The sequence below is a fragment of the Lolium perenne genome, chromosome 5 (assembly GCF_019359855.2).
Source record: "Lolium perenne isolate Kyuss_39 chromosome 5, Kyuss_2.0, whole genome shotgun sequence".
Classification (NCBI taxonomy): Eukaryota; Viridiplantae; Streptophyta; class Magnoliopsida; order Poales; family Poaceae; genus Lolium; species Lolium perenne.
In genome coordinates this window covers 166,294,591-166,316,599 of record NC_067248.2, presented here as the reverse complement: position 1 = coordinate 166,316,599, position 22,009 = coordinate 166,294,591, and the positions used below count along the sequence as shown (strand labels likewise).

General features: G+C 39.6%; 3 protein-coding genes and 2 long non-coding RNA genes across 5 annotated transcripts; 4 read left to right on the top strand and 1 right to left on the bottom strand.

The window, feature by feature from the left end:
- Positions 1 to 5,031: 5,031 nt before the first annotated feature.
- Positions 5,032 to 8,485, top strand: LOC139831650 (uncharacterized). The gene is made up of 8 exons (XM_071820965.1): positions 5,032 to 5,062; positions 5,495 to 5,608; positions 5,718 to 6,277; positions 6,402 to 6,575; positions 6,676 to 6,741; positions 6,838 to 7,788; positions 8,014 to 8,437; positions 8,481 to 8,485. Exons 1-8 carry the CDS (start codon positions 5,032 to 5,034, stop codon positions 8,483 to 8,485), a joined length of 2,325 nt encoding a protein of 774 aa, XP_071677066.1.
- Positions 8,486 to 8,539: 54 nt separating this feature from the next.
- On the top strand, positions 8,540 to 9,396 carry LOC139831322 (uncharacterized). Its single transcript, XR_011746026.1, has 3 exons — positions 8,540 to 8,600; positions 8,760 to 8,927; positions 9,041 to 9,396. It is a non-coding gene; the product is annotated as an uncharacterized lncRNA (long non-coding RNA).
- Positions 9,397 to 14,662: 5,266 nt separating this feature from the next.
- LOC139831321 (uncharacterized) lies at positions 14,663 to 15,292 on the bottom strand. The gene is made up of 3 exons (XR_011746025.1): positions 15,221 to 15,292; positions 14,974 to 15,152; positions 14,663 to 14,759 (listed from the first exon to the last, which is right to left on the bottom strand). It is a non-coding gene; the product is annotated as an uncharacterized lncRNA (long non-coding RNA).
- Positions 15,293 to 16,505: 1,213 nt separating this feature from the next.
- LOC139831649 (uncharacterized) lies at positions 16,506 to 17,138 on the top strand. Its single transcript, XM_071820964.1, has one exon. It carries the CDS (start codon positions 16,506 to 16,508, stop codon positions 17,136 to 17,138), a length of 633 nt encoding a protein of 210 aa, XP_071677065.1.
- A 750-nt stretch (positions 17,139 to 17,888) lies between these two features.
- On the top strand, positions 17,889 to 18,506 carry LOC139831648 (uncharacterized). Its single transcript, XM_071820963.1, has one exon. The coding sequence runs from the start codon at positions 17,889 to 17,891 to the stop codon at positions 18,504 to 18,506; it is 618 nt and encodes a 205-aa protein (XP_071677064.1).
- Positions 18,507 to 22,009: the final 3,503 nt, after the last annotated feature.

The window sequence follows — 22,009 nt, the reverse complement described above, 5'->3', positions numbered from 1 at the left end:
CCAACCTGACTAAGAACATCCCTTATGGTTCCTGATCCCAATCCTTGCACCAAGTGCAACTAAGCATAACTCTGGTCTGATTGGTCATCTTGATCTCCCAGTTGTCCTGAACTCTGAACTAACCAAGTATTCTCATTGATTGAAGATGCAAATTATGCTTTTAAGCAAAATAAAAATCATGTACCGCTGTACAACATTTTCAAAAGTCTCAAGTCCTAAGTACTAAATGCTTTGTCAGCGGGGTACGACATAATCGTAAGGTAGGTACCGTGTTACTGATAGAACTTAGAACCGGTAGCCCTACCGAATTAGCATTGAAATATATTCGAGGTGCCGATAGTTTTATAATGAAGGTGCGGCAGACCTCGACGTAGGTGCTTACTGATCGATCTAAACCCCTAAACTAAGTACCGAATGTTATATTAGCGGGATACGAGTTACATTGACTTTAGGTGCGTTTTGTGCAGGTACTAATATCCCTGTAATAAAGGTAAAGGTACGACTTACAAAGATGTAGGTGCCTGAATAACATTTTCAATATTCTAAATCCTAAGTACCAAATTATCTTTTAGTGGGGTACCACATAATCCTAAGGTAGGCGTTGATGCATGAGTGTTCCATGTTACCAATAAAACTTAGAACTGGTAGCCCTGCCGTTTAGCTTTGAAATATATTCGAGGTACCGATAGGCTTATAATGGAGGTGCGGCTAACCTCGGCTTAGGTGCTTGTAGAGCTATCCAAACCCCTAATTACTGAGTACCGAATGTTATATTAGCGGGGTACAACTTACATTGACTTTAGGTACGTTTTGTACAGGTACTAATAGCAATGTAATAAATTAGGGTACGACTTGCCGATCAGCGTTGAAATATATTCGAGGTACCGATAGCCTTATAATGAAGGTGCGGTTGACCTTGGCGTAGGTGCTTGTTGAGCAATCCAAACCACTAAGTCTCAAGTACCGAATGATCTGCTAGCGAGGTACGACATAATCATACGTAGGTGCAACTTTTCTTAACATGGGTGCTTGTATATGTCCAACTCAAACCAAAAAATTCTAAGTACGGATGATTGGAAAATCTCTATCGATTTACTCGTAGGTGCTCGTAGGTACTTGACAATTTTTACCGAGGTGCGAAATGTATTTATAAGAGGGTGCTTGAAAAACTAAGTCGTGCCAGAATTGATGCAAGTCCCGATTTGCAAGTTATAATTTTTTAATCTATTTCAAAGCACTTGAAAATTTAACCGTGGTGCCATATGTAATTATAAGAGGGTGCTTGAAAAGTTCAGTTCTAGTGCTTATTTTTGCTAGACCTATGACTTGCGACATCACCGACCCCCCTCCCCCTCCCGATTTACATGTATGATTGTTTAGTATATTTGTAGGTTCTTACAAATCTCAAGCAAGGTGAAGATGTTTTTCTAAGAGGTTTTTTGAAAATATGACATGTGGTGCCCTAATTTTTGCAAGACTTACGAATTGCGACATCAAATTGCCGATATGCATGTTTGGTCCTTTTTCATGTTTTTCTGGGTACTTGACAATTTTAACCGAGGTGCCATATGTATTTATAAGATGGTGCTTGAAAAACTAAGTTGTGGTGTCTGACATTATGCAAGTCCCAATTCGTAAGTCCCAATTTATAAGATGGACGCGAAGATGGTCTTCGCCGGACGTCTTCGTCATCGAAGCCCCCCCACCCCACTCGTCCTTGCCGCACGCCGCTAGTATCTCTTGAAGGCGGCCTCGCTGATCACGTGGTGGGTGGGCGGGTGGGGGGGGGGGGGGGGGGGAGCCATGACTATGGATGTGTGGCCCTGCTCGAGTCCTCGGCGAGCTCATTTTGTAGCGTGGCGGTCTAGGCAGGAAAGCGATGGCATGGGCGACAAGGACGTGGCAAGAAATCGGTGGCGAGCGAGAAGGACGCGGTTGTTACCCACGCGCAGTGTCTTCGCGGCTGTTTTCTGCGCTCGCCACCTCTAACATCCGGTTAGCAAGTTGTTTTTTCAGTCACGCTAATTGGCAAACGTGGGCTCTGCCTTTAGAATTTTCGTTAACAAATTTTCGTTAACAAATAATAAGGAAGAAGTCATGAATTATAATATTTATAAGAATAAGAGCACACTATCAATCAATATGAACAAAATTCTAGCCACATCTCTCGCTGCTCGAACCACGTGACAGTTTTGGTTTTCAAATTGATTAACTCATCAGCATGCAACCCTGTTCATTGTGGCCCTGGTTGCGGCACGATAAATCCCCCCGTGCAAGGCACGCAATATTTTTTCTATTGAGATGATTGCACACCTGTGACAGATTAAACGCGAGCTAGTTCTTTTTTTAATCTAAAACGCGAGCTAGTTCACTTACACATCCACGGCACGTACCTTGCAATGTACTCCGTACGAGCCTCAGTACCAAGCGTAGACAAGCTCAGCCAAAACAACCGAGAAACCAGAACCATTTGAATGATAAGTTACCCCAACCGGAAATTGAGTCGGTTAGATAGGCCTGCTATAGTCCAGAAGTCTGGCGCTGGTTGCCTGCACGCTTTGGTTTGAATTGCGTTGCATGTTCTTGGCCCAACGAATCTGCACATCCCTTTATTAGAAATAGGTCGAATTTGAACTCAGTATGAAACCTATCACCACAACATGCACCAAAACAGCAACTAAATTCAAAATTCCTGCACATGTTAGGTCCACGTGCAAGGACCAAGGAGAGAGAAATCCCTTTCACTCCTTTTCTATGAATCACACTACATACTAATAGGAGAAAAGAAACACCAATCCCAAAGCATATGGACGGTTATGATAGCTAGCGCTGGGGTTAGGTTACGTACCAAAACCACGTCATATATACATATATATATATATATATATATATATATATATATATATATATATATATAGGTCTGCTATTCTCGAACCGGTTCGAGAATAACTATTCTCGAACCCTTTATGAACTTCCTAACTTATTGCATGCGAACTTCCCGTGAGTCTTCATATTTTCTCGTCTCACGTCCCGCTCGCGTCCCGCCTCCGCGCGTGTGAACTTCCTACGAGACAGCGAACCGTTACGTGTCCCACCTCCCGCTCGCTACCCACCTCCTCCGTGCTCGCTCCCCACCCCTCCCTGCTCGCTCCCGAGCTCTTCCATGGCGATTTCCTCCCTGCTCGCTCCCGAGGTCTTCCCTGGCGTTTTCCTCCCTGCTCGCTCCCGAGCTCCTCCCTGGCGATTTCCTCCCTTGCTCGCTCCCGAGCTCCTCCCTTTTACTCGATGCGTTTCTTAGAAGTTCGGCGACGGTGGCGGCTCATCTCCGTGCTCGTGCCCGACGCTCCATCGACGAATTTGTTCTCCACTGGTGCATCGCAGATCGTTGATGTCTCTGCGGCACGCTTTCTTCTATGCTATCCGGACATTGCTCTTATCTTTTTTATCTTTGATCTGCAGATTTGTTTTTTCAGATGGCCGTCGCACAGCTTCAGAAATCCTCGAGGTTGATGGCTCCGCCGTTATATTCTCGCGCTTTGTTTTGATAGGTTTTGCTTTGATCCTTATCCACGAATTTTGTTTTCACAGATCTATGTTCTTTTGCTTAGTTCGGTATTTTTGCCTATGCTTGTGTAGTTATGTTTTTCCTCAGATGATGCAGTGATGACGCGGTGGTGTTCATGCTTTACACTTTGATGTAGTAATGTAATCCAGATAATGCTTGTTATCTGTGGGTTTTTTCGTAGCTTACAAGTCTCTGCTCTGTTTTTCATTACCAGCAGTGCATGTTTGTTGGTATTATAACAAATGAACTTCTTTAATTTTATGATTTGAACTACCGGAATGCATGAACTTTGTCATTTGCATGTTTGATTTTCATCTTTCAGATAAGTTGTGGCCTCCATTTCACATGTAAATCCACATCGAGCATGTATGTATATATCTGTTTGTAAGTTGTGAACTTCCCTTTAATGTAGTATCCAATTTTTTCTATTATTGTTTTTCCATTCATACGCATGTTTTTATCTTTTTTTATCTGAAATCTGAAAATGAACTGCTGTTACTTTATTACGTGAACTGCTGTCAGTTTACTTTTGGTATTCTTTTTCTTTAACTCCGTGCATAAATTAACCAGTGTTAATTTATTTTGTTCTTGTACCATTAAAGGGGGGGGGGGGGGTTGGGGGGGGGACCCCCCCCATACTAGGAAATGAATAAAAGGTTTTTTAATAAATGTTTAAAATATAGTGTAATACATTTTTTTTAAGATTGGTGAACTCCTTGCGTTTACAGAAGTGCACTCCGTAATTGTGGTGGGGAACTCCTACCCGCTATATTAGGGAATCAATTAATGTTTTTAAAATATACCCAAATACCCTTTTTCAAGATGAGTGAACTCCTGACGTTTTTTTCAAGTGAACTTCGTAATGGTTGTGGGGACAGTGCGGGTGTGACCCTCCCATCCTATATTTTTTCTTTCTTTTTTTAGACAAAGTGAATCGCAGTCGCAGTTAAATGTGAACTTCCTGTTTGTTTATATCTTACTGACAAAGGTAACGTTTCAGTGTTTTTTTTTATTGTTGCCTCCTTTTTTTTTTAATATAAATCTGGTGCAGTTATTTCTCAACTCCTCTTTTTACTCCTCTTGTCTGCGGCTTCTCCTTCGCACTCCCCACTTCCCCCACTCGCAGGCGGACATCCCGAAACTGCTACATCCTCTCTGCAATGGCGGCGGCGCTCTAGGTAACTGCTGCTCCCGATTCGTTTGCTATCCCCCGTCCCCTGTTGATATTCCTTCGTTCTACTCGAAATCCACCATTTCCCCTTTGGTCTAAACCCTAGGTTCGCTGCAGTTTGCTCTTCCTCGCCGTCTTCGGTGTTTGCCGGCGATATTTCCCCGTTCGGCCGGCGGTTGGAACTCCGGCGCTACTCTGATTCTCCTTCGCGGTGGTTCTAGTTCGTCCCAGACGGGCTGGTCGGCTTCAATTTTTGGTTTGGGAGTCCGTTCCTCTGTTTATTTCTCTGTGAGTGATGGATAAGGATGCTTCGAATGGTGGTGGAGGTTTGTTTTTCGGATTTGTATTTTTACTACCCATAAATTCATGCTTTATTCTTGCGTTGTCAAAAATGAAATATCCATGTTTTTGTTCTGTCCTATGACTGGTCCATTTTTTTTTTGTTCTAGGGTTTGCTTTTCTGTAGGCTTTTTTTCTGTGTTATAATTCCCCGTGGTCACCATTTTAGGATTTCTATCTTTTTATCTGTGTTTCTGTATAGCACATGTTATGAACTACTTGTCATTTAATTGAACTCACTGTATTAATTATGTTCATTCTTCCTATGTATAATGTTTATTTTTCATGTACAGGCTGTTTTTTAAAAAAAGTGAATCATGAAATTAACATTTTGCTGCACATAGGAAGTATAAGTCTGAACATGAATTTTTTTCCTATGTTTCTGACATTGAATTTGTTTGTTTTTTTGTATTTTTTAGGGAAGGTATTTGATCATGTTGATGATTCTGGTGATGCTGTGTTTTCTGGTTTGGGGAATTTATCTTCTAATATGACAGATGATGCCGATGAATCAAAGTTAGGAACATACATATGTGAACCTCACTAACATTTTCTAGTGAACTTCCTTTTCCTGCAATCCATACAAGCTTTCTTGATTACATTTTTACTCTTTTTCTGTGTTATTTTGTTTGTGTTATGCAGCTGACAAGACTATAAGAGAATCTCTGGATTTGCTGAACCAGGATTTTGCTGCATATTCTGCTGACAGTTTACCGCGTTTCTTAGATCCCCCAGCATTTGATAGGACTCCTGCTGTTGAGAAGGGTAACATGGGCAGCCCTGTTTTTGATTATACTCCTCTGCGGCAAGTTCTTGAGTCTGAAACAGTTGAAGCTACACCTGTGATGGAAGAAACTCAATCTCAGTCTGTGGCTGGTACTCAAATAGTTACTCAGGATTATATGGTTGAAGAACAGCTTGCGAAGGAAAAGGAGAGACAAGCTGCTAAATTAGCTCAGCACCAGGAGAAATTGACTACATATTACCGGAAATACCCTGCGAAAGCAAAGTCTGTTAAGGGTAAAGCTGTTGTCAATGATGTTCCTCCTAAAGTGAGGAAAGAAAGGGTTGTTTGCAGGAAGATAAAAGAGAATTCACCTATGGGGAAAGCTGCTGCTGCTGCTGCTGCTGCCCAGCCCAGAGATCCTTTGCAGCAGACATACGCCCCAGGTGCCACTCAAGAAGATGTTGCTGCTGACAAGGTTTATTTCTTTTTATGTTCTTATTTTGTTTATTCTGTTAAATTCCTTTTTTGTTCACTTTTACATATGTGTACCATTGTGAACTTCTCTATTTTTTTTAAATAAATCTGCTGCTTCTGTCCAGGCTAGAAATCCTGTGCGGCGCAGCCCTCGTGTTGCTGCTACTGTCCAGCCCACTGTTGCTTCGGAACGAGTTTCATCTCCTGGGAAATCACGTCTGGGTCGCCGTAAACGTAAGATTGATGTCGATGAGACATATGTCCCAGATTCCACTGAAGATGGTGTTGCTGCTGGCAAGGTTATTTTTGTTTCTTCATTTTTACATAATTCTTCCACTGTGAACTTCTTTGTTTATTGAATCTGAACTCTTCCCTTTTTATGCATCTCATTTTATGTAGTGCAATGCTAAGAAGAGTCGTACAGAATTGGTTAGCGATGAATCAGACTTTGAAGCTCCTGCCAAGGTTAGTGTAGTGTGAACTTCTGTGTTCATGTTGGTGTGAACTTCCTCTTCTCATTAATTTTTTTGTGGGTTTTTAAATGTTTTTTTTCTATACCAGGGGAAGAAAGTTGGTAGGAAGCCAGGTCCTTCTAAACCTGTTGTTTTGGAAGGTGATTCGAAGAAAGTTCTGAAAAGGCCGACAAAGAAAACCATGGCTAGGAAGAGGAAGGCAGATGAAGATCTTGATGGTGAGAAGACACGTTTTCAGCAAACTGTTCGCTGTTCTCTCGGTGAAGTTCGTTCGGCTGCAGCAATGTTAAAACAGCAACACAGATTGAAGGTTGAGCAAGCTGGTTTTGGCTGTGTTTTTCAGTGGGTCCTGGAGGGTAACGTATCACGTGTTCTCATGTGTTATTTGATGAAGACTATTGACACTTCTACCATGAAGTTGGCTTGTGGATCTGGCAGAGTTCTAGAGGTTAATAGAGACACTGTTCATCAGGTGTTTGGTTTTCCTATAGGAGGCGATACTCCTATACTGCCTGCAGAATCTGGACATGACGAGTCATTGGCTCTTTTGAAACAAGAGCTTGGGTTCGAAAGCAATGCTAGTATTGAGCCTAAAGATCTGCGTCAATTGTTATCTGATTTTGTTGAAGACCCCGAGAAGGAAGATTTGGCTGTTAAGGTCTTCTTTGCCATTCTTTTTAGCAAGCTCATATGTCCTGGTTCAGCTACCCGTGTCGGTAGGGAAGCTGCAATGCTTGTGAACATGGATTATGATAAGATGGCAAAGATGGATTATTGCCAGCTTGTTGTTGATGAGTTGAAACGAGCTGCTACTAAATATCAAGACCCTGATATCCCTCAGGCTGGGTTAGAAGGGTGTGCTGTTATCCCCACTGTTATGTATCTTGACAGCATCTTTCTACCACCACATTCTGTCATGCATACTCAAACTCCTCGCGCAAACTTTCTTCATGAGAAACCTCTGAAGGCTATTTACAAAATGGACATTCAAAAGAATGGTGGACCAGAGTTGATGAAGTACAAGTTTGGCAGAATTGTGGTTAGTTTTTTCAAACTGTAACCCTTTTTTTATGTGGCATCTGATCTTCATACTACGTCGCATGTGAACTTCCTTATGTCTTTTTTTTAATGTTTTTATGTGGCATATGAGGTTTACTTTTTATATCCAAGTGAACTTACATAGTTTTGTATATTTTTTTTTACTTTTTATGTATCATCTGAACTTCATAATATCTGCTAAGTGAACTCCTGTATTACAATGCAGTGGAAAGGCCGCAACCAAATTGCTTATTCATATCGGTATCGTGTTGAAGATTTAATTGTCAATCTTAATGAGGGCACCCATCGTAGTGAGCCTGATGCTGGTAATGCCAATGAACATCCTGCTGGAGGTCATTGCGAGATTCCAATTTCGCAAATTGCTAATGTCAAGACGAAAGACAATCACCAGTCTGCTTCAACTAGTGCTGGGATGCCTTCTGCTGGTGTTATTGATCAGATTGGATCACTGTTGCAGAAAGTTGAGCATCTCTCTCGTACGATTCCGACTACAGCTGATCGTCTGAAACAATTTCAAGGTCGGCTTGCTGATGGTAATTTCCCCAGTGTTGAAGCACTGGATGAGCAGTCAAAGCGTGAAACATCGCTCCTTGATAGCTTGAGGGGGGCTTTGTCTCTAATGCGCACAGGTTTTCTTGATTTTGGTATGAATCAGACTCTTTGTGCAAGCAGTTTGAGAGCCGTGCAAATGTATCGTGCAATAATAGTGTTGAAAGTAATGTTCGTAAGAATATTTCTTCTTCTGTTGAAGATGTTGATGCAGGACTTGGTCAGTCAGCTGCTGAAGCTGAGGTATAATTAGTCATTCTTGAACTTATGTCCATCCCTTTTTATGTGAACTTCCTTTTTTTATCTCTTGTTTTGTGTTACTACACATATGTGAACTTCTTTTGTTTTTTCATGTGAACTTCCTTACCTTTTTCTTTTTTGTTATCCTCTTATTTTTTGCAGGAAGATGCTAGGATTGCTGAGGAAAATGCACCTCAGAATTCAGGAGATGGTGATCATGCACCTGTGAATGATGGGTTTGTTCGTCCGCCAACCCCTCAATGTCCTCCAGCTTTTGCTGGTGATCATGTTGAAGATGCAGTTTTTGATAAATCACCTCCTTTAGCTGAGGTATTTTTTTATTTTTTTTTTATAGTTGGGCTTTTGTTTTGTTTTTTGTTTGTGTGTATATGGACTACTCCATCTTCTACATCTGAACTTCTGTTTTTTTATTTGTTTGGTAGGTAAATGAAAAGTGTGTTGAGAAGGATGGTCTTCCAGATGACAGTGATGACAATTCATCTGTTGATCGTTATTATGTCAAGCATAATTTTGTACATCCGGCAACCCCTGTAACTCCTCCTTTAGATGACAGTGATGGTAATTCTGGTGGTGCCGGTGACAAAGTTGCTGATCATTATTCTGAGTTAGACTCTGTTGGAAAGGGGAATTTATTTCCCGAGATAGTTGCACATTCTGATGGAGACAAAGATGCTGAACACCATGTTGAAGATTGTGCAGTTACTGGAAAAGGTTTCTCAATTCCTGAAGATCTTGTAACATGTCAGGATGGAAATGATGCGAAGGATGCTGCCCAACTACCTGGCATTGTTGCAGTTGTTTCCGAAACATGTGCTGAGGCTGCTGATGATGTTGGTGTATTACCAGCTGCTATGGATTGTAAGTCTGTTGTTGCGCATGGTCGTGAGGAAGTAGGTGTTGCTGCTGCACGGGGAGAACTGCCGGGTACTGAAGCCAATATAGAGCGCAGCACTGGTGCTGATGATGATGACAATAATGAGTTTCAGGCTGGAGATAACCATGGACGCGATGCATCTGATTCGATTGAGCAGTCGAGCTCATTCTTTGAAGAATCAACAGATGACTTGAGCGCTTCTATTGAAGAATCCCCGCAAGACTTAGGCAAGGATATCTGAATGGGGAACATACAGTTCTCCTACCCCACACACCCTCCCCTAATGCTAGCCCGCCTTTTTATTCTTTATGTTTACTCCTCATATATCTCTATCTAAAACCTTTTTCCCTTTTTTTTTTTGGTTTTTTATGGGGGGAGGGGTGTGGTGGGGTGCTTTTGTATATGTATTTTGTTTTTCGCTGTTTGGCATCATGTTCCATGTAAGACACTTCCTAATGCTATGTAATGCGGCATGAGTTCATGTCGTAGTTTTCATTTTCTGCATGTATATGACTGACTGGGGGGGGGGGTGAGTGATATCGTGTGTGTGTATTTTTTTTGATGGTAGCCTTCATTGATGAACTGTGGGTCTTCTGGACATTCCAGTTCCTGCACCACGTTCTTGAATATGTGAACTTCTGGAATATCATCATCTGAACTTCCTTTTTTGTTCTTACATTTTTGTCTGTGTTTCCTTATTTTTTGCAGACTCGAGTTTATGTTCGACGCCTCCACTGTCTCTTCAACCTATGATGATTAAAATCAAAGAAGTATATGAAAGCGTTTGCAAGTTGAGGAAAGATCCCATAAGAAGGTTATATCTGTTTTTTAGGCTTTTTTCTTTTTTTGTTGTTTTGTTTTTTATTTTTTTATTAAATTTTTGTTTTGTCCTCTAATTTTTGTGTTTTTTTCTGCAGTAAGAAGACCCTTTTCATGAATGATCAATGTGATTGCACGATCGGACAAATTGCTGAAGCTTTTAAACCCAACGGGTTTCTTTGTTCTCTAACTGTTTCTGTTGGAACATACTTGCTTGGTCAGAAGTACAAGAATTCTGATAAAATGGTGGTGCCATACAATTGTTCTGTAAGTTATTTCTCCGTTCTTTTTATCATTTTTTAGTTTTTTTTTGTTAATGTAGGTGCTTGTTTTTTTCCTCCTTTATGTTTTTAACCTTCTTTGTGTTTCATTGTCATGTTTGCAGAGGCAGATATTTGAAAGAAATCTGAGTTCTCGGCTTGTTCGCAATATTTTCAGCGTCGATGCTCCGGAACGTTTGGACCACAAGAAAGTGGTACTGGCTGTTGTCTTTTTTTCTTCTTTTCTATACATCTGAACTTCACTAATTATGGCATGTGGACTTCCTACCTTTTTTTTCCCTCCCCTGTTGTACATGTTACTAAAATAACTCAGTAGTAAAGTTAAATGTGATTTCTTATTTGGGGAAATAGTCTACCTTTCATACTTCTAACCTGTCCTTTTTTATTTTTATCATTTTAATGGCAGATTCTTTTTGGTTGTTTTGATCCTCCTGATCCATGTGCACCACACGTTCCTGGTCACTTCTGTGTTGTTGCTTTGAACCTTGAGAAAGAGCGTTTTGAATTGCTTGATTCGTTACGCGATATAAATGATCCAGATGGTAAGAAGCTGTTACATACAATGGCATCTGGTATCAAGAAGTTATGGTCGTTAGCAGGGAATTCAAAGGGTGATCATTTTCATCCAAAATCCATCGACCACTTCAAGCTTCACTATGTTAATTCTCCAAGACAGGCAACTGCGTAAGCGTTTTTTCCCCTTTCTTTTGTTTTGCTCTTTATTCTGTATACATTGACTACAGGGTTTTTTTTTTAACTAATACAATTGTTTTCTTTTTATTCTTATTCTTTGTTTGTGTGTTTTTTTTTTGCAGCCATGATTGCGGGTTCTTCATGCTACAGATCCTCCAGTCTTATGATGGGGAAAGCATGTGCTTGTTCAGTCAAAAAGATATTCTAAACATCAGGATGACCATGTTATATAGCTGGCTGACAGGTGGAGATTTCAATATCGACCTGAAAGATGTTTTAGGTGTTGATCCTGGTATGATTTTTACTTTTTCGCAAAATATATCGCTGGTTATGCTCTATAACACATGTTTTTTTTGGACTGCACTGTTTTTGTTTCTTTTTTGTTTTTTGATTCAGAAGTGAACTTCCTGGTTTTGTATTCTTTTCATGCAGGTCCATCTCTTGGTATCGAGGAAGATAATTTCTCACTTTTCGAGACTCAGTCATTCACACCAGAAGTACAGATTATCCCTGAAGAGAATTTTGATAGTCTTGTAAGCAAGTCAAAGAAGATTATCCAGAGGCTGCATTCCAATACCAGAAAATCTTCTAGGAATAAGGTTCCTGACACTGCAGAGAAGGGGAAGGCTGATGTAGTTTTGCTCGACGACGATGATGATTCTGATGACTTTGTCACTCAGCTTGGTAAGAAGCTTACTGCGAAGCCCATTACAAAGGATGTTCGGCGCTGTTCTCCGACTAGCAGTGATGATTTTGAAACTCAGAAGCCCAGGCAGTCTAGTGCTAAAAATCTGGTTCTTTCGAATAAAAGGCCTACTAAATTGTCCAATAAGTTCAGGGAAGAAGTCCCAAACTTTGTACCATATGTGTTTCCTCATTTATCCAAGGCCAAGCAGATGATGGAGTTAATTCTAAGCAAGGAGTACATCAAAGCTCATGGAAGGTATGTTTTTCGTTTACTACTTAGTTAGTTTTTTTTTGTGGCATATGAACTTCATATACTGTGCTGAGTGAACTTCTCTAGGTCTTTTTATTTTTTTATATGCTAAGTGAACTTCCCTAGTCTTATATATATATATTTTCTCTTTTTTAATGTGTGTGCAGTGTCCCCCTGGTGAAGTTCTGCAATGATTTTGATGATCCTGTTTTAGTTGATGCCAAGTACATGTATAAACTGTTTGGTCAGTGAAATGTTGGAATCCGACATGATGGATCATATCATCAGTTACTGGAAGGATGATCCAGGGATGAAATATATTTTTGAATCTGGCTCTCGTGTTTTGATGTCACCTCATACTATCCCTGTAGGTTTTTTCAAACATTGAAAATTAATTTTTTCAGATATACCTTTGTATGCATATACTTACTTTGTATAGTTTTTTTTTTTGTTTGTGTTTTGTGCAGTACTTGCTTGATTTTGCGCCATTCAAGCTAAGGGACAGCAATGGTAATCCATTACCGAGACAACCTTTTGATGTGAGGTCTGCTGCTAAAATGTTCAAGCGTTATGTTCGGCCTAATGAAAATTTGCTGAAAGCAAAGTTGGTATGCTTTTTAATCTGAACCTCTTCATATTTTGCTGTAGTGAACTCCCTTTGTTTTTTTTTTGTTTTCACGTGCGTACTTCCTTTTTGTTAATTTCGGTTGTTGCTGAACAGATCATCATCCCTCATTTCATGCATGATCATCACTCTGTTTATGTTATGAACAAGTACACTGGTACGTTGGACATCCTTGACACTAGGAGGTATACTGGTCTGGCACATACTTCAAGGAGTCGGCACCATGAGGATCGTGTTGAGATTGTACGTGATTTTCTTTTCATCATTTTATTTATTTTACTTTTTCACTGCTATCATTTTTACTTTTTTTATGTGAACTCATTTGTTAATATAATGTGAACTTCCCAGCTTTTTTCTTTTTATGTGTACTACTGCAACCATTCAAACTTTTTTGTCTGTACTGATATGTTTTTACAATATGAACTTCCTAGCTATTTTTTATATTTATTTAAACTGCTGAAACCATCTGACTGTGTGTGTTAATTTGATATGTTAGTACACTGTGAACTTCCCAGCTTTTTATATGTTTTTTAAACTGCTAAAACTATATGTAGTGTGTGTGAACTGATATATCAGTACTATGTGAACTTCCCAGCTTTTTCTTTCCTTTTTTGTTTTTAAACTGCTGAAACCATTCACTTTTTGTTCTTTTTTTGTTTTTGCAGATTAATAGGATGGTGGCCTTGTTAAAACAGGTGTATGGTGTTGCAGAATTTAACAAATATAATGGTAATATACAGTGGGATGTTGTTGCTGACAGGTGTTCTTATCCAAAGACTCCGGCACAAGGGGCTAATGAGTGTGGCTTCTATGCTCTAAGAATTTGTGCTACATACGGTGGTGATAAGATTGCTGATAATATAAAAAACCAGGATGTAAGTGTAGTGCTGTGTTTTTTTCGCTGTATAGCTTTTTTGTCTTATTTTTTACTGTTTTTCATATGTTTTTTTTTTTTGCATTCCTGATTGTCTACCAGCGGCGTGTTGAGGATTGGAAAGCTGAGTACATGTATCAGCTCCTATTTCATCCCAAGAATGAAATTCTGGCGGAGCAGTGGCCTAGTATGTTGAAAGATCTCATGCTGCTTATTGGTCTATGTTCGCAGACAACCCAGCGATCATTGGGATCTGCATGATGATGATCTGATTCAATTTCTTCGCAATTAGTAGTTGATAGGATATTCAACATTTTTATTTTTGTTGTTTTATTGAACTGAACTTCTCATTATGTGATTGAATTCAGGATACAGATGTAATTAGTGAGGATATGGTCTTTCTTTTTTCAAAACAGCAAGCTGTACAAAATATGTGCTGTTTTTTTTTTGTTATTAGTGAACTTCTCTGTCATCACAGTGTAAAAGTATTCCCATATCCATTCGTTTTTCTCAATGCAAACTGTACTATTTTTTATTCCCGTATATTCAGAAATGATTTTTCATGTAGGAACTTCTGTGAACATAAACTTGCTAATCTTTTTTTCATTTATAAGCGAACTTCGTACTCACTCTATGTGAACTTCTTCATAAGCATTCTTATTACATCAACAATACTGAAACACAACCATAATTTGTTCTCGGGGTGCTGATACAAAACATAAGGTTCAATAAAGTAAACTGGTACATAATTTTATTTTCATAGTTAGTTTTTCAGACTCAGTTGCTAAGACGTGTCACGAAGCAGCCGAGTTCTCTTGTTCCGTCGTAGAAGCAGAACATGCAGATATCTCCATCTTTTATTTCTGCACCCATGACTACATCTGGCCAATTTGTTGTCATCACTGCATTTCCAGTTGCAATTTTGTTTATCCTTACCCGTGTACCAACCCAGGCATTTGTGTTGGAGGTTATTGGAATTGTTGTTGGCTCCGTTAGATAATTCTTTAGGTGTTCTTCAGTGTATTCCTTATCGAAAGTCTGCATGAAAACACATGAAAGTGAATATCATATCCATGTTCAGTGTATTCTGTAAGTGAACTTCACAGTTTCTTTTATCTGGACTTCAGTAAACATTTAAATATCGGAAGACTGTAATAAAGTTAGTAATACATGTTGGTTCAGCCAAAACATCATATGTAATACAGTTAGTGTACGAAAATAAAGTTTTGTAAGTTGGCGTCTTTGGTATTACCATTTTGCCTCTCGTGATGTTGTTCGTTGTCTTCCCCATCTTGCATACATAATATGGGATTGTTGGCTTGTAGTCAAGTACTTGCCTTTTGAGATGATCCAGATTTTCCTTGGTCATTTCAACTTCATTTCCGAAGTGACAGTGCTTGTCAAAGATTTCAAATCCATGAATAGTTGGACCTGCATAAAAAATAAGCACATTTTTAGTTCCATAAAGTATTTTTGAAAGCATTTCTATCTTTTTTTACCTCTTTTACAGGTCTCTTCATCGCTTTCGCTGTCGCTGAGGATGACGTACGATGGACCAGCAGCCATTCCTGTCACAATATTCCAGCATAAAACATTTTTTGTACTAACAGGACCTCATCACTTTTTTGAACTGAACTTCCACTTCTAGTCTGCATTTTGTGTTGTCTACATTTTAAACTCCAACTTCTTTTATTATATATTTTTTAAGTTTCCCAATCACAGTATACTAATGCCGGCTGGATACATGTTTGTAGATTTTAAAACCCTCCAACTTATTTTATTTTTTGTATATTGTTTTCCATTTATTTTCACAAGTGAGCTTCTCGGGAGTTCTTATCTGAACTCCTGTTCTTGTTCATTAGTGTCTATTCCACCCCCCCCCAACCCTCTGCCTAACATGTTTTTATTTGATTTTTTTGATAGATCTATCGTATGCAAAACATTTTTTAAGTAATCTCTAAAGTATTTATTTTGTTAAGTTGTTAGATCTTTGTTTTTTATACTAGTCTAGATTCAAAATCACGGCCATGAAGGATGAAAGAGAGGAAGATCCACGGCGATTCAATGAGTAGATGGGATGGGGATGGGTTAGACGCACCTTCTTTTTGTTAGGTAATCCCTTCGCTTTTCTGATGCTGGATTACTTTTCTGTAGATCTTGCTAGAATTCTCTTCTTCTTCTTCTTTTTCTCTGTTCTTTTGTTCTCCCTTTGCTCTTCCTTCGACTCCTTCTCCGTGGGATGTTTCTTCCGGCGGAACACCAGGCAGTGGTTGACTTTTTTTTTGCGCCGAGTGGTGGTTTTTAGTGGGTTGGGCGTGGTTTGGTGGGTGGGGGGTGGTTGGTTGGTGTGGAACAGCTTTTTATTTTTTTCAGTGTTTTTACTCTGTGCGAACGTCTGCACTGTTATCACGTGAACTTCTTTGTAGTCTTTTTATGCTTTTTTGTTTTGTGCTTGCACGTGAGCTCACAACTGGCCCCGGATAAGATCCTTTTTATCCCGCAGGATTTTTTTGTTTTTTTGTGGTTATCTCTCGGCTGTTTCTGTTTTGTTTTATTGGATATGTATTGGTTTGTTCCCTGAATTTGTGGATCACGACGTCTCCTGTTACATTTCTGGAACTATAAATACATGTCTTTTTCCCTCTGTGTTTCGGTGCATATCAATCACCGATTCTTCTCCCTTTCCTTTTTCTTTTTTCTGTGCGTTTTCTCTGTTTCACCGATTGCATGGCAAACCCTCCTTTTTCCCACGAGTTCACATTCCCCTGCCATGGCACAACCACTATGAAGGTCCTGTACACAAACGCAGCAGCTAGTGTTGAGGAGTGGCTCACCAATGCTGAAGCTTCCCTAGATTCTTCTGCTAGGAAGATTGTTGGTCTTGATGTTGAGTATGACAAACTCAGTGGAACCTATTTCAATCCGAAGAAAGCTGCTGTGATCCAGCTATGTGTTGGCACTGATGTTCTTGTGTACCACATATGCCATGCTGATGAGAGGAGTGAAAAGTTGTATGATTTCTTTTATGGCTATAGGTACACTTTTGCTGGGTTTTGTGTCGCAGAAGACCGCACCATTCTGTCACGTTCAAAGTACTATGTTCATAATGTGAAGGATATCCAGGCAATATGGAGAGATCCGGACAACAGGAAGAGAACTCAAGGTTTGAAGGATGTTGCTGGAGCTATTATAGATCCAATCTATTTTGAGATGAAGGATGGTTTTGGAAGGGCAGAGCACAGGATGTGGGCTGATCCGCCGCCTCTACCGCCTAAGCATTTGGAATATGCTGCACGGGATGCATATGCCACGTATGAGGTTTTTCGGAGGCTGGATGTGTTTGAGAGGGGCTTCTTCTCCTTATTCAAACATCCCGAGAAGAAGCGTGGTGGATTGGTGAAGATTTTAGTTTTGTAGGGACATTTTTATTTTTATTTTTTCTATGATCAGATTGTAATCGTTTAATTTACCTACACTTTCTTTTAGGTTTTATGTTTAAGAGAATTCCTTAGTTGGCTAGATCTGAACTTCGCAGTCATAATTTTCTCTTTTTACTTTGTGTTTCCCTTCCCTTTTATTCATTTTATAATACAATGAAGATGTCCCTATTTTACTGTTTTTTGCAATCCTATATGTTGTCTGTTCATTTTTTTAACAATTCAGTACCATTCACGTATGAATAGTATGTGAGAACTTCGCAGCTGTTGATATCTGATCTCCCTTTTTTTCTTGCATGTGTGTTCCTGTTTAATTTTTATACGAACTTTTTTTTCACACCGTCATACATAGTGAACTTCGCGGATAATCGGCTGTGAACTTCCTGATGTTTTTTTTTAATCAACATTTTACGTGAACAACTGTCTAGCAGTTGAATTACGCGGATAAGGTCATTTTTGTTTCTGTTATCCCGCAGAATTTTTGTTTTCTTGTTATCTCCATCGGCTGTTCTATTTATTTGTTTTGGATATATACTGTTTGTTTCCTGAATTCGTGGATCACGACGTGTTTGTTACATCTCAATCTATAAATACAGGTCTTTTCTTTTTCTGGCTCGGTGCACGTGAATTACCAATTGCTTCTTCTTTCTTTTCTTCTGTCCACCGATTTTGCATGGCAAACGCTCCTTTTTCCCACGAGTACACATTCCCCTGCCATGGCACAACCACTATGAAGGTTCTGTACACGAATTCAGCAGCTAGTGTTGAGGAGTGGATCACCAATGCTGAAGGTTCCCTCGATTCTTCTGCTAGGAAGATTGTTGGTCTTGATGTTGAGTATGACAAACTCAGTGGTACCTATTTCAATCCGAAGAAAGCTGCTGTGATCCAGCTATGTGTTGGCACCGATGTTCTTGTGTACCACATATGCCATGCTGATGAGAGGAGTGAAAGTTTGGTTGAGTTTCTTCATGGCTTTAGGTACATTTTTGCTGGTTTTTGCACCACAGAAGACTGCAAAGTTCTCTCACGTTCAAATCTCTATGTTCATAATCTGAAGGATATCCAGGAAATATGGAGAGATCCGGACAAAAAGAAGAAACTTCAAGGCCTGAAGGATGTTGCTGGAGCTATTATAGATCCAATCTATTTTGAGATGAAGGATGGTTTTGGAAGGGCAGAGCACAGGATGTGGGCTAATCCGCCGCCTCTACCGCCTAAGCATTTGGAATATGCTGCACGGGATGCATATGCAACCTACGAGGTTTATCGAAGGCTGGATTTGTTTGAGAGGGGCTTCTTCTCCTTATTCAAACATCCCGAGAAGAAGCGTGGCAGGGATTGGTGAAGATTTTAGTTTTGTAGGGACATTTTTATTTTTATTTTTTCTATGATCAGATTGTAATCGTTTAATTTACCTACACTTTCTTTTAGGTTTTATGTTTAAGAGAATTCCTTAGTTGGCTAGATCTGAACTTCGCAGTCATAATTTTCTCTTTTTACTTTGTGTTTCCCTTCCCTTTTATTCATTTTATAATACAATGAAGATGTCCCTATTTTACTGTTTTTTGCAATCCTATATGTTGTCTGTTCATTTTTTTAACAATTCAGTATCATTCACGTATGAATAGTATGTGAGAACTTCGCAGCTGTTGATATCTGATCTCCCTTTTTTTCTTGCATGTGTGTTCCTGTTTAATTTTTATACGAACTTTTTTTTCACACCGTCATACATAGTGAACTTCGCGGATAATCGGCTGTGAACTTCCTGATGTTTTTTTTTAATCCACATTTTACGTGAACAACTGTCTAGCAGTTGAATTACGATATATTTATTCTCACAACATCCTGTGTAGAGGTTTAAAATAAATGATTTTTATGAAAATTCCTGTTCTTTACATTTTGGATCAGCAGTAGCATGAACAAATAGTGAACTTCAGCAGTATATTTATTCTACACAATGTAACCAACTACATATTTGTTTTCAGTATGAACTATTCTATTTTTTTTTCCTTTTTTGTGTCTACCTCTTCCTGGTACTCCTTCTTATAGGTGCTGGTGTAGTTTGTGTTTTCTCCTTGTTCTTCTCATTGCTTCTATCTTCCATTGTGTTGCTATCATTTTCTGTTGACCTGTGTGTAATAGCTGTTCCTCAAGCTGCCTTCTTGCGCAAGTTCTAGAGTTGTGTCCCCTTATCTTATTGCATGTACCACAAGCTTTCACCCCTTTTGGTTTCATTGTTGCACCATCACTTCTTTGTCGTTCAACAATCTGTTGTTGTAGTATCTTTTCCCTGTTGGGGCATGTTGACGCGTAGTGTCCTAGCCTTAGGTTGCACACGCTGCATTTCCTTTGTCCTCCCGTTTTATTTAAGTTTTGCAGTTTGCTCTCCACATCTGGTGTTTTCTGTGTATCTTCTTGCTCAGTGATATCTTCATCCTCATCTTCTTGCTCATATTCTTCATCATCCGTCTCATCTTCGAAGCATTCACCCTCATCTGTGTCCAGTTTTTCCTCTTCATCATTCTCTGGAATGTGCTGGCGAGCAAGCAAGTTTCTTATGCGGACCTTGATATTTGCTGAAGATGCTGTAGGCCCATACACCTTCTTATGTGTTTCCAAGAGTGTTTTAGCCAGCTGCCTTGCCTTGCAGGTTCTGGAATTGTGGCCATTAATTTTATTGCATGTTCCGCATAATCTTGTACCTTTCGGTCTCCCGTATTCATCTAGTTCTGGTTCCGGACGGGCAGGTGCAGGGTTTGCATTTTCCATTCCTCCTTGCAGCATCTGTAGTCTTGCTTCCTTTTGTTATTGCAAGTAGTGGAGGCTGTATATCTGCATATGGATCATTGTCCTCAGTCTGAGGAATGTCGTTGTGCTCGCCAGTTTCTCGTGTTGTGTTTTCTTGGTTCGATGACTGCTCATTGTTCTCCATCTCTGCATCCTCATTATTCTCCATCTCTGCATCCTCATTATTCTCCGGCTCTGCATCCTCATTGTCCAGGTTTGTATTGGCATCTCTGAAGGCAGATAATGCTATTTGGAATTTTGCTTCCGAAGTGCATCCTTTGTTTATAATTTTAACTGCTTCACTGTAAAGGATTGTTCGTCTGTATTCAATTGAAGTCCCATCGTCTGTTGTTGTCCTGTAGTCTCTGCGGTTGTAATCAGGGTTTGTCACTGCATCTTTGGTGTATCTCTGGAGTATATACTTGCTTGGTATCTCATCCAGGCGTAGGTGCTCAAAGACAGCTATGACATGGTGGCGTAACAACCCCGTGTGTGCATAAAGTTAACATTAGCTCGGTTAATTTTTTTATTTTTTCGTGTCAACGATTACTTTTTTTATATGCATCTGTAGTGTAATACAACCAAAAGCAACTGATGAAAGAGGCTTTTTTTTTTTACCTGTATGTTCCCACAGTTTACATTCGCATTCATAGCGGCCTTCAACTTCATCTGCTAGCACTCTGAACTCATGTCTTGACCAAGCGAATTCTTTACTCTGATTGTAGTGATGCACAAGGTAAATGTTGGGATTATCCTGGGAAGTCTTAATGCGGAAAGCTGTGCTGTGATATTGCCGCTCCCGGAAAACTGAGTACACTGCCCGTGTGTACTTATCCATCACCTGTGCCTCGAAGCCATACCTGGTGACTGTTTTCCTTGAGCCCTGCATTTTTGATTTTTGTCGGTGGAAAAGTCATTTGCTTTTTGAACATGAAACATAAGATAACTTTTATATATATATATGAACCCCAGAACTAAACAGATGTGAACTTCCATAACATGTGCATACTTTTTTTTCTCGAAAACAGATGACACTTTTTTGTGTACAGAAGAACCCCTGACCAAACAGTTGTGAACTTCCATAACATCTGCATAGTCTTTTTCCTTTTTTTTATGTTCTCATCCTATGTGTTTCCAAATTATTGAAGCATATTTTTTTTCATTAACATAAAAAAGGAAATCGATCACTCACCGTTGATGCATTTGCCTCTGCATTCTCTGCTTCATGCCTTGCCTGTATGCAGTTGTTAACTTGCTTAGCAAAAATGTGTAGGTTGTCTCGTTCAGTGACAAAACCCCTTTTCAGCACAAAGTTCATGCTCTCGCTTCTCTGTGTTGAAGTCATGCGTGCACAGAAAACTTCCTTCCAGTAAGCTGATATCCACAATTTCCTTTCAGCCCATAAGTTAATCATGACATTTATATCATGCAGATTGTACTCTTCAATCAAAGCCTTCCACGCATCTTCAAACTCAGATGGCATTAGGGGATGGTTCAAAATTGCAGTCAGCTTATCCTTCAAGTCAGGGAATAGTTTATAAAGCTTCTTCAGCGGGTCCTTATGCTTGTTCATTATGTGCCATCTACAGAACTTATGTAGAGTCCGTTTGAAAATTTTAGGTATTGCTTTTGCCATTGCTGGGCATTGATCTGAACAATTATTAGGAAAAAACACATCAGGTATAATGCAAGCAAACTTCACAAAAAACAAAACAAAGGTGAACTTCAGCAAATTAAATATCTTTTATTTTTTCGTGTTGCAGGGGTGTAAACATGTGAACTTCTGTGTGTTTTTGTTATGAACTACAACTGAAGGTACAAACAGGAGTATAGATTCTGATTTTTCTGCAAACCTGTAAGTATGCAGATTGGTTGTTTACCGCCCATGCATTCAAGGAATCTGCTGAATACCCATTTGAAGGACTCCTCTGACTCGTTTCCCATCAACGCAACACCAAAGATTGTTGACTGCAAGTGGTTGTTTACGCCGACAAATACTGCAAGGGGCAAGTGGTGCTTGTTCGACTTGTAAGTAGTATCGAAAGTTATGCAATCTCCAAA